At 34.5% G+C, this 11,470-nt stretch overlaps 2 protein-coding genes across 2 annotated transcripts; both read right to left on the bottom strand.

Annotated features, from left to right (window-relative positions):
• Positions 1-1,213: 1,213 nt before the first annotated feature.
• LOC146918721 (uncharacterized) lies at positions 1,214-2,662 on the bottom strand. Its single transcript, XM_085717473.1, has 3 exons — positions 2,103-2,662; positions 1,903-1,998; positions 1,214-1,804 (listed from the first exon to the last, which is right to left on the bottom strand). The coding sequence occupies exons 1-3, from the start codon at positions 2,169-2,171 to the stop codon at positions 1,508-1,510; spliced, it is 462 nt and encodes a 153-aa protein (XP_085573599.1). The 5' UTR covers positions 2,172-2,662; the 3' UTR covers positions 1,214-1,507.
• A 1,497-nt stretch (positions 2,663-4,159) lies between these two features.
• On the bottom strand, positions 4,160-8,083 carry LOC146918722 (ARM repeat superfamily protein). The gene is made up of 5 exons (XM_085720347.1): positions 7,099-8,083; positions 6,891-6,993; positions 5,975-6,618; positions 4,880-5,590; positions 4,160-4,478 (listed from the first exon to the last, which is right to left on the bottom strand). Exons 1-5 carry the CDS (start codon positions 7,909-7,911, stop codon positions 4,293-4,295), a joined length of 2,457 nt encoding a protein of 818 aa, XP_085576473.1. The 5' UTR covers positions 7,912-8,083; the 3' UTR covers positions 4,160-4,292.
• Between the last annotated feature and the right edge of the window lie 3,387 nt (positions 8,084-11,470).

Here is an 11,470-nt window from a genome sequence, read left to right on the forward strand (position 1 = left end):
AAAACCTACTCTTCGACTTCAGTTGAAAGAGTAATGCAATTCAGTCCATGGACAGTGCCCATTTCAACAACCTAAAACAAGAAAGACCAAGAGTGTGTTTGGATGGGGGAATGTAATGTTATGAGGGAATTCAAATACTTTGAAGTGAATTCCGTTGTTTGGATGGGGGAATGTAATGTAATGTTGAGGGAATGTAATGTTATGAGGGAATTCAAATACTGTGAGGTAAATTGCCTAGAATTTTAATTTCTTTAAAATTTCCAAATTACCTCATCCAAACACACTAACGTTAATGAACAGATATACTTCATAAGTTTCGCAATATAAGCACTTGTTTGGTTATGCAGCTAAACAATGAAAATCGCGGCCAGAATTCAAGTTAACACAGAATTTAAGTTTTAAAACTTCTCAAAACTGTGGCAGTATTTGCATTTGGATGCGATAATTGTGTTGCAGATGCTCAACCAAACCAGGCTTATTTGGTATAAGTATAACATATACATAATTGTAGCATGGAAGACCATTGAAATCTGTTATGGCCGCTCAAGTTTCAACATACGGCATTTTATACATGGCATGGAAGAACAAATAACCATCAGAAGTCCATTGAAATATGTAGCAGTTGTAAAACTTCCACTCAAGAATGAGAAAAATTTTAGTATCTTCATTTCATGATTCTGCACATCTAGTTTAAAAAGCTATGAATTATTACATTTAAGATATGCCATAAAGACAAAACTTTTTTGTGTTTTACCATTTTTTTAATCATTTTCCAATTTTTATACACACACATCACTGTAAAATAAAATTGGTAGAGTAAGTGGACTTGCAATGCCTGCTGCAGATATGGGATCGTGGTATTAAAAAATCTTCCTTTAAGAAGATATGCTGCTAACTAGGCCAATTTTATTCAGAATTAAGCTCAACAAGAACATATTCATCGCCAGAACACAAAGCTTCCATATATTCTTCTGAGTTTAGACCCCTTAGCATACAAGAAAATTAACACATTTCCAGTAATTTTACATTACATCCAAGGGTTATAATAATAGACGGTAATTGAGCGAAGGACTTGCTAGACTAGAACTTTCACCAATTACAACCATCTAACAATTCATTCATCTATAAATTGTGGTCAAAATAACAGTCCAGAACCCTTGCTAGATGCAAGCATGATACTGATAGAATCCGGCACTGAACAGAAAAAAACAGATTGCACAATACAAGTACTTTATTGATGGCAATAATTCTGGTGAATGATTCAAAAATAGGAAATAGTACAGAATAACCAGAGACAGATAGACCAAGATTGAAGAGCTTGGTTCTCTGCCTCCCAAGTGTCTAACACTCACAAGTTCAGGATAAAACAGAACATAGTTCAGTTACGCATTCCTACACTACACAAAACTGCCTAATTTTAGTTACAGCATTTAGCATGCTTTATTTATCCGCCTTACTAATATTCTTTATAGGAGGTCTAACATATACATTTTGGATGTTCTTCATCTTAAGCCTCCAACTGCTTTTGAACTTTAGCGGTCCTAGGTGGTTGCTTTCGAACTTCAGTTATCTTTGCTTTCTTCCTTCTCTCATCAGCAGCTTTTTGCCTTCGGTCTTCAGCTTTCCTCTTTCGGTCTGCAGCTTTCTGCTTTCGATCTTCATCTTTCTTCTTTCTTTCTTCAGCTTTCTGCTTTCTGTCTTCAGCTCTCTTCTTTTTGTCCTCAGCTTTCTGCTTTCGAGCTTCAGCAGCTTCCTCCTTATTAAGTTCATCCATGGCATGCATCACTATCTTCAGCAATGCCCTCTGCTTGGATTAGAGATTAACTAGTATTAAAGAATTCAAAAATAAACAAAGAAACTAAAATTGTGAAACTTGAATCAAAAGCATCACTAAAAGCTTACATCGACTTTTAAATCAAAGTCAGACTTGGCTTTATTCCTGTCTTTTCGAATTCCAGCAAGTATAGTCTCATATGATTCCCTGCGGATTTTCTTCTCCTGGTTTAGAGATTAACATTAAAGAACTCAGTCAAATATATAGAGAAAGAAACTAAAATATGAATCAAAAGCATTGTTAACATTTGCAGGGAAATTTTTTTTGCCTCGACTTGCGGTTTTGGCCCAGGTCGAGTTTTGGGCCAATATCTTTTATTGACCTTGAAAGGAAGCATCTGCGGTTGTGAGATGTGGAAGATTGTGGAGAGATTCAACTGGCAAAGCAATAGAAAGAGAAATTGAATTTGACTGCAGATGATGTATATTAATAATAAGACACAGTTTGGTTATTGATGTTAGGCAATGAACTAACAAACAAATGTTTCTGAAATACAATACAATGCATGTTATGTTATCATAGTTATGTTATTATCTCCTCCATATGAGAGAAGAACAGAAAATAGTGGATTGAAAAGGTGGGTTCGTACGTATAATAAACCCTAACTACCCCCAAAGAAAGAAAGTGGCATGATAATCACAGAAGAGATTGAAAGGCAAGAAGAGACATATATAAATATAAAATAGTGAATGAACTAAAATTGAAAAAGAAAGAAAAAGAAGAAGAATGAAAATATATAATACATACCTTGAGAGTGAAGAAAAGAAAAGCAAGGATTATGAATGAAAATCGTAATGCAACAAGCCCTAGAGAGATAAGTATGTATATAAATCGTAATGAAAATCGTAACTGATCAAGAAAATTAGTTATTTATTTGGGCGGAATGAATGAAGAAAAATTTGAAAGCCCGAGCCCATGGTAAAATTCGGATCGCTGATGAACAAGAGAACAAATTGTTGACGTTTGATTCTTCTGCTTTACTCTCTCTGCTCATCATTCCTCTCTTTCTTCTTCTTATCATTCATTCTTAGATCACTTCGAGTTTTTTTAAATATATTTTTGGGTTATATGAAAATAAAGCTTGAATTTAAACTACTATCACTCTTGGGGTAGTTCACAAAACAATAGGTATTTCAAAATACAGAACAGTACAAAATTGTACTTTAGAGATAGAGAGCTACTCCCTCTGGTCTTTAATAAAAGTCAGATGTTATTTAAGATCAATGGGAGTAAAGTTTTTCATTTCATGTTGGAATATACAAAAATTAAAAAAAAATGATAGTTTTTGCATTGAACAAAAAAGAGTTGTCTCATGTTTTAGTTAAGGACAAAAATTATTGTTTTAATCCAATCCCTTGGAACATGTTTTGTCCACTACCATTATCAATTTTTAAATCAAACTGGGTAAAAAAAAATGTTCTTCGATCAAGTATTATAAGGTAGATTCTGCGCGTAACTATGCAGACTAATTTGATCAAGTGAAATATGATTACAATGAATGGTTAAACTATGATCCCTCAAAATTTAACAATGTTGTATTCACACTATTGGATTCAAAATTTAACATTTGGTTAAGCCGAAAGAGATTATTTAAAAAGTTATCCAAATTCCTAACATTTGAGTGATAAAAAATGTTTTCATCGGGGACATTATTACTTTTTAATTTTCACACCCTATTCTTTAAATAAACAATCATATCAACACTAATACACGGGATTTCATCAAAACTCTACAATTAAATGTGTTTGGGAAAAGTAGTATTAGGATGGTGACCTCCTGAGAAATCTTTGTGCTGCACCTCACCCTGGGATAGGTAGCTCACTTGATTGAACTAAAGGATTAAAGTCTTTTATTTAAAAAAAAAATTAAATTAACTTCTGAGAAATCTTTGTGCTGCACCTCACCCTGGGATAGGTAGCTCACTTGATTGAACTAAAGGATTAAAGTCTTTTATTTAAAAAAAAAATTAAATCAATATGAAATTGGTAATATTGAACAAAAATAATTGATGTTTGTAACATAAGTCAACACACAAACTAAATTTGTGCACATGTGCTGTCAGGCATCTTTTAAGGGAAAAATCGTGTTGGCACAAACTTAAGGTCGGAGTATTGACATTAAAATCAGGGCTTAAGCTAACACACGTGAATGGTTACACACCCTTTAGCACCGTAGCTTCAATTAGAGATACTACTTCAGCCTCAGGGCATCAAAAAGTCTTTTTCGTGGTGAACAACAATCAATGTATCTAACAACTTTAATGATGTAATGAACAAGATTCCTAATGAGTTTGCTAGCAATTAAAAACATTTCCCTCAAAAAAAATTCACCAAACATGATGTTCAGTTACTCACAAAATACATAGAACAAACTGGCTTTTGGAGTTCAACCAGGAACAAGATCTGTTCCCCCACAGAAAATGTCTTAGATACATTAATTTTATGCCATAAATACATTATTAACTTTCACTAATCTTACTCCAGATATGATGTAATTTTATTGCTAATTCAGCTGCACGCCTCTTTTCTGCATGGCTGAAAATATTCAAGTTCACAACCTCTTGAATTGCATATAAAAGCTGCTCTTCGACTTCAATTGAAAGAGCAATGCAATTTGGTCCGTGGACGGTGCTCATTTCAACAACCTAAAACAAGAAAGACTAACATAAATAACTGATATACTTCCCAGGTTATTCGGTAAAAGCGATTAACTACAAAATATCCTACATTTGCATTATCAATGATCGTTAAACAATTTAATAACCCAGGCCTGTTTGGCTGCACTGGTTAAGTTTCTGCACATTGTATTTTTCACATGGCATGGAAGATACAAATAGCCATCAGAAGAAAATAAAAATTAGCATCTTCATTTCATTCATGATTCACACTTCTAGTTTAAAATGCTTTGAATACCATTTAAGGTATGCCACGAAGATGCAACAAAAATGTTTTACTATTTCCTTAATTAGTTATTTTTCAATTCTTTTACAAATCACTGTAAATTTTAATATTATAATAAAATATTGTTATGAGTAAGTGAACTTGCCTGCTGCAGCCATGGGATTATGGTATTGAAAATTTTTCCTTCCAGAAGATACGGTGCTAAAGTGCTAAGAAGAACATTGACAGTTTTCATGGATAAACTTTCTATAACTGGACCGGTTTTATTCAGAAGCTCAACGAGAATAAGTTCGTCACCGGAACACAAAGCTTCCATATATGCAGAGTTTAGATCTCCTTCACATACAAGACGATTCACACATTTCCAGTAGTTTGTGTTACTCTCGGGAGGACAACCATTTCTAGCATTGGTTCTGGCAGCAGAGGAAAAGATACTACCATTCTTTCTCACTTGAGCAGAACTCGTGCTTTGTCTATCCTCCCCTAAGCAGTTCAAATTATCCTCTCTGACTTTTGGGGCAGTCTTGACCTTGTAACTTTTACACATATCCACACTATCTCCAGCATGAATCCTCGGTTGGCTCCTTGAAAATGATCTTTTTTCCAAACTTTCACTACTTTTCACCGAAAACAAGCCTGATTGCTTAGTACTAGTTTCTGAAGATGGCTTTGGAGTGCATACGGAGATCCTGGGAGAAGCGACATTTTGGCTCTGCCTCACAAATTTGGAGTTTTCTGAAAAGGAATGTCTTCCTCCTTTTAAAGATTCTTGAGATAATCTATCAATTACATTCTCCAAGCCTACCATTCTTGATTGGATTGTAGAAAGGGCGTCCATTATGCCAGTTGTAAAAATCTGAAAAAGATTTGAAGTGTGCTAAGTAAAATATATACCACATACCGTGTGGTGTAACAAGAACCATTTCGGACATTACTTCAAATATGTGTGAGCACACGTGAGCCAAAAGTTACAATATTCATATTTTTATTGTGATAAACTACATGAATGTTCACTACACTATTGATTTTGTTATTAGTACGTGATAGTTGAATGAAAAAATCATACAAAACTTACAGCTCTTACTGAAAGCACTTGAAGCGTTATCATGTAGTGGAAAGTAAACAAGGAAGATAATGTTGAATAAATGAGCTACTGTATATCGGAAAGTATCTAGCAGCAGCAAGACTCAAAAACTTACAAATAGACATGTATATATGTTAGTATATAGAATATTAATACCTGTAACTGATGCATCATGTTTTCCTGTTTGATTTCAATATCTGAAAGTTGATTCCGAATACAAGTCATTTCATTTGCCCTTTGTACACAACATTGATGTGTAATTTGGGGACTTGACTCGGTGACTGTCGAATCAGAACTTTTAGGATCCTGCATCTTTATGGAGTACATTTGTTCATTACAACTTATTACTTCCTCTAACGGTTTGCTTCTCACATTTGGCTTCGGTAGTCCATTGTTTACAAAGCAGTCATGGGAAGTTAAAAACTTCGTTTCATAGTTAGAAACAGAAGAACACTCCTGCTTGTCATCCATAGGCCCATATTCATAACCCACATCCTGCATGCTTGTAACATCAAGACTCATTGTTTGTAGCGGCTTGGTGACAGAACTACTCTCAAACTCTTCATTATGGAATTCCACTACAGAATGTGTTCTGGGGACTGCAACTTCAACGTGCCAATCATCTCTTTTGGGATGACGAAGATGTCCAACATCATTTTGACATGCTTTTCTTACAGACAAAGGAATCCTTCCCGTAGTTGATTTCATATTAAGTTTTTGGAGCCTAACATCTCTATGTCTGGACTCGGTGGTAGTAGTAGTACTACTGAGATCCACAGAGTCACCTCCGCAGATATTTTCTGTAGAAAGCATAAGTTAAGAAGAGCTTAAAAGCATGCCAATGTATAAGATTAGCAATCACAATCAGAAAGTTTCGTACAAACAGATGATGATATTAGCATGTTAGTATTTTATAGTCATGCATTCAACGTTAATTAAGATGAATATAAACAAGAACACTATCTAATTGGGACTTATAATACTACCAAATGTCTTTATATATATCCTTATTCCAACCAATAGCAATATTGATATCAAAATTCAAAAAGAGGGAGAAAGAGCAAAGGTAAACCTTTGAAGGAGGATCCAGTTTCTGAAGGCTCGGTAGTATAATGACCCGGAAGCATTTTCCAATATTTAAGAGCTTGTAAAACCGCATCCCTCACTGGTTTCACCTATAATCGATTATTAATATATACACTTATAATTTAGTTAACGGAAAACATGAAAATTGAGAAATGTAATACTAACTATGTAAAAAACCGAGAGTGAGAAATCACCTTGTCAAACCTCGAGGAATCAAGAGAATGAATACAAGAAACCCTTAAAGATGACAAGAACGAAGCACGAGCCAAAGCAATTTGTCCCAACGCAACAGAAGCCGCTTTACGTGTTTTCCAATCCGTATCTTTCAAACCCTCTCTAATACTACCAACAGCCGTCAAAAGAACACTCTGCGTCGAAGCTCCACCAGCCTGAATAATACACCTATTCAACTCAATCAACGCAGGTTTCGCCATAAAATGTGGATTCTTAAGCAACTTAAGAATCCTAATCAACATACCATACAAAACCGAAACAGGAGGATTCCGCGTGTTTTGTACAATACCAGCAAGACAAAACGCTGAAGCAGATTGAACATGCTTATTCTGTTCACCAACAAGAGCATCGAAAATAGGACTAGACAATAACACAAACACCTTATCTTCATTACCTTGATTCGCTAATTTCAAAGCTAAAACCGCGAACATTTCAATACAACCTTCTCTAACAGAAGAATCTGGATCCCTAAAACATTTAACAACCGCAGCAACAATTTTGGTGAGATGTGGGAGTATAAGAGATTCATAAACAGTGGCTAATGTCGCGATGAGTTTGAGAGATTGTTTTCTAATGGAAGGTTTTAGTTCGGAGTGAATGTCGAGAATGCAAGAGAGGAATGAGGAGATGGAATGTGGAGTTAATGAGTGGAGAATTGTTTCGAGTTCTTTGGTTCCGATATCGTGTGTGTCTCGATCTCCAACTTTGTTTAATGCATTGTGTACTCTTTGCTTCATCTCGAAATTACTACTCAGCTTGTTGTTGGTCTTCATTGTTATTGCTAAATTTGTATTTGTGTTACCATTTCAAATTTGATTTATGATAAGAATGATGAATGAAATACTATAAAGAAATTGAAATTTGAAAATGGAGTCAGAGAATAGAGAGAATCTTGCTGCGACAGAAAAGACATATCCATCTTTAATATTAACACTCACTCCGAGTGAGAATTATTATTTATTTATTTATTTATATAAATTCAAAATTGAAATTACGCGCTCTTCACGTGAATTTGAATTTCGGACTTTAGCTATGGGTCTTATGCTGATTTTGGGCTTTAGTAGTTATGTTGGAAAATTGCACTTCTCCTTTTCAAAATTGCTTATTCTCTTTATCCAGCGGAAGTTAACTCACGCTTGGTATTTTTTAGCCGTAGTTAACTCACGCTGTCATTTTTACAATCGGTTGATCCGACTTAAAAAGACACTGAACCGATCTAAAAAGTTTCAGCGTAAGTTAAATACCGCTGAAAAATGTCGAGCGTAAGTTAACTTCCGCTGAGTTAAGGGAATGAGCAATTTTGAAAAGGAGAAGAGCAATTTTCGTTATGTTGCACTGATTATCAACCCACTTCCTCTACACTTAATGTCGAGCGCGAGTTAACTTCCGCTGAGTTAAGGGAATGTGCCAGCGTTTTGTTTTATACAAAAAAATTAATTTTGTTTAAATGGTAGGTACTTTTAAGATAAAATTGACAATTAAGGAACGGCCAATTTGGAAAAGTGAAAAAAGTCAATCCAAAAAAATGTTCTTCAATGTGCTTTACATGGTAAGAACGTGTTCTAATTTTTTTTCACCATTGTAGTTCAATGACATGGATTCATTGCTGGAGAATCATTGTCCCAGTAGAACGTGTTTTAGTTAGTAATTTTTGAAACGACAAAAAGTAAAAGGAAGCAAGTAGAAAAGGATTGTGAAGTAACCCCTGTACAATATATATATATATCTCACAAGGCATATGAGAGATTGAAATAAAACAAGAACAAGTAAGTTTAGTCTACATTGGAGTAAAAATACCTTGAAGTTCTTAAATCCTACATGACATACTTCGACTTATAAAAGTGTAATTAAGAATCAAATTTTAGTTTTAGCATTAGAGATGCCCTAACAGATTTTACCATGCCTAAAATGCAAGTGTTTTAATAGAACGTCCTCGCGCGTGCACACAAAACGTCCTCGCGCGTGCACACAAAGTTGAATATTATTAAAAGGCTTAATTACACTTTTGGTCCTCGTGTTTTGGCCTACTCACGAAACTGGTTCTGCCCTTTTAAAACAGAACAAAATCGTCCTTCAATTATCATTTTTGTTGCATTTTTCGTCCTACCTCCTATTTTCAAACTTCAGAAACGCATAGAAATGACAGTTTTAGGACTACCCCTATGATCAACCATGAAATCAACAAGGAATAAAACATGTGGGTACAAGGAATTTACTCTATTCAGCACACTAACAAAAAAAAAACCCTAATTTGAAACATATCTTAGAAATTAGGGTTTTTTTGGTTAGTGTGTTGAATAAAGTGGATTCTTTGTACCCACATGCTTTATTCCTTGTTTATTTCATGGTTGAGCATAAGGGGTAGGTCTAAAACTGTTATTTCTCTGCGTTTTTGGAGAATAAAATGGGGGGTAGGACGAAAAATGCAACAAAAATGATAACTGAAGGACAATTTTGTTCTGTTTTAAAAGGGCAGGGCCAATTTCGTGAGTAGGTCAAAACACGAGGACCAAAAGTGTAATTAAGCCTTATTAAAATGGATGAAACATTTAAACATGGTGGCATTTAACATGCACAAGCAAAAGATTTGTGCACCATGCACAAGGGAGGAATTTTTGGACAGCTGGCAGTAAAAAGTGATTTTTTACCTGCTGGAATATTTTAATGAAACATATTATATTGTAAAATATTTCATTTATTGTTTATGCGGCTCACACCCCCTAAAAAACCACCACTTATCAGCAATTACTTGTATACCCCCTACTAAAATTGAAACATAGAGAGTAGTAATTCAAATTTTCTTTTTCTTCACACGTGAAACACCACTTTAAATCTCATTTTGAGCTTTGTTTCCCTTCTCCTTCATGCTTAACATTTTTCTTCATCTCCATAGCCACCCATGTTCTTGACATTTCCAGATATGCTTTCTCCTTCATGCTTAACTTAAAGTTCTTTTTCATCAGCAAAATTGTTCAACATTATTTCATTTTCCTTTATTGATTTGGAGATTGCAGCTTAGTTCGGTTTATAGATCTAGATTCATTTTCAACTTAAAGGTATGAATAAAACTTTGTTCATCATTTTAAATGTTTTATTATACTATATGGTTGTTGTATAGTAGTGTTGTTGGGTAATAAAAGAGGCTAAGATACCATAACTGAAAGAATAATTAATTAATTTCTGAGTTAATTATTGGTCAAATAAAGAGGGTAAGAAGCCAACAATGGCTGCAACACAAAGGTGATGAGAAAGAGTTTGGATGTGGTCGAGCTTAATAATGGCACGATCGTGCTTAATAATGACACGGTCGTGCTTAATAATGGCACGGTCGTGCTTGTCCTAATGGAAGTAAATATGGTTGATTTAGGCTAGCTTATTTAGATAGATTTTGATATGCATTCATTCGAACACGGTTGTGCTTGATAGCGATTTTCGCAAGTGTACGAAATCGTGCAAGTAGTAAAATTAAAACGGTAAGACCGAGTGTCGAACTCGAGGATCGCGTTATACTGTCGAATAATATTTGTGACTTAATTGAACAAAAAGGTACTGAATTTGGTTGATTGCAATAATGAAAATTAAGCAAAGTAAATTTGGTTTCAACTTTATAATAATAAAATTGTCAGGGATGAGTTTCATGACTATCTTGAGCTATCAATTTGAATATGACTATTGAATCGACGTATCGAATCACTACCGATTTCTCTAATTTATTCTTGTCCTAATTCCTTAGTGACAGAATCATTAATCTTAAAATAACCCCTAATTCCTTAGTGAATTTAACATTAGAATTAAGCATGATTGAACAAGAATTCATAATCGGTTTCAAGAGTTTGCATCTATTCCTAGATTACAAAGGCAAGAATTTCTTATCTCAAAGCGTTTATAAATTCAACTTCACAATATAAACCGTAAATCAATTTAAAGACAGCCAAGCAATAAAAGCATTAAGAACAGAGATAAGAAAAATGATTCAATAAACTTCTTCAATAATCAAAAGAAAGTCATAGAACAAAAATTGTCATCTAGATAATCTCATCCCTAACAACATGAAAATTAGCTACTCATAATGTTTGTCAGAAACTAAAAGAGAATTGAGAATTACACCTAAAATTGCAGTTGAATGATGATCAAAACCAGTTGAATCACCTTCCAATTGGTCTCCCAAGCTGCCGTAACCCTTGTTATCGTAATCCTCTTTTTCTCTCTCTCGGTTTCCTTCCTCCCCCAATATAACTTAGAGTATTACTTTTCCCACCCTATGCCTTTCCTCGCGCGCCCTATTTTTTTTTCCAATTTTGCCCCTGCTCCGGATTACGTTTTCCGGATTAC

The sequence above is a fragment of the Medicago sativa genome, chromosome 6 (assembly GCF_051527215.1).
Source record: "Medicago sativa cultivar Bolivia chromosome 6, Bolivia_mono, whole genome shotgun sequence".
NCBI classification, from domain to species: Eukaryota; Viridiplantae; Streptophyta; class Magnoliopsida; order Fabales; family Fabaceae; genus Medicago; species Medicago sativa.

What these genes read in the sequence shown, in the direction of transcription:
- LOC146918722 (XM_085720347.1), bottom strand. Translation starts at nt 7,911, where the DNA reads ATGAAGACCAACAACAAGCTGAGTAGTAATTTCGAGATGAAGCAAAGA. An exon ending in AACTGGATCCTCCTTCAAAG is followed by an intron (nt 6,619 to 6,890) that starts GTTTACCTTTGC and finishes TGCTTTCTACAG; the next exon opens with AAAATATCTGCGGAGGTGAC. An exon ending in ACATGATGCATCAGTTACAG is followed by an intron (nt 5,591 to 5,974) that starts GTATTAATATTC and finishes AATCTTTTTCAG; the next exon opens with ATTTTTACAACTGGCATAAT.
- LOC146918721 (XM_085717473.1), bottom strand. Translation starts at nt 2,171, where the DNA reads ATGCTTCCTTTCAAGGTCAATAAAAGATATTGGCCCAAAACTCGACCT. An exon ending in GGCCAAAACCGCAAGTCGAG is followed by an intron (nt 1,999 to 2,102) that starts GCAAAAAAAATT and finishes TCTCTAAACCAG; the next exon opens with GAGAAGAAAATCCGCAGGGA. An exon ending in ACTTTGATTTAAAAGTCGAT is followed by an intron (nt 1,805 to 1,902) that starts GTAAGCTTTTAG and finishes TAATCCAAGCAG; the next exon opens with AGGGCATTGCTGAAGATAGT.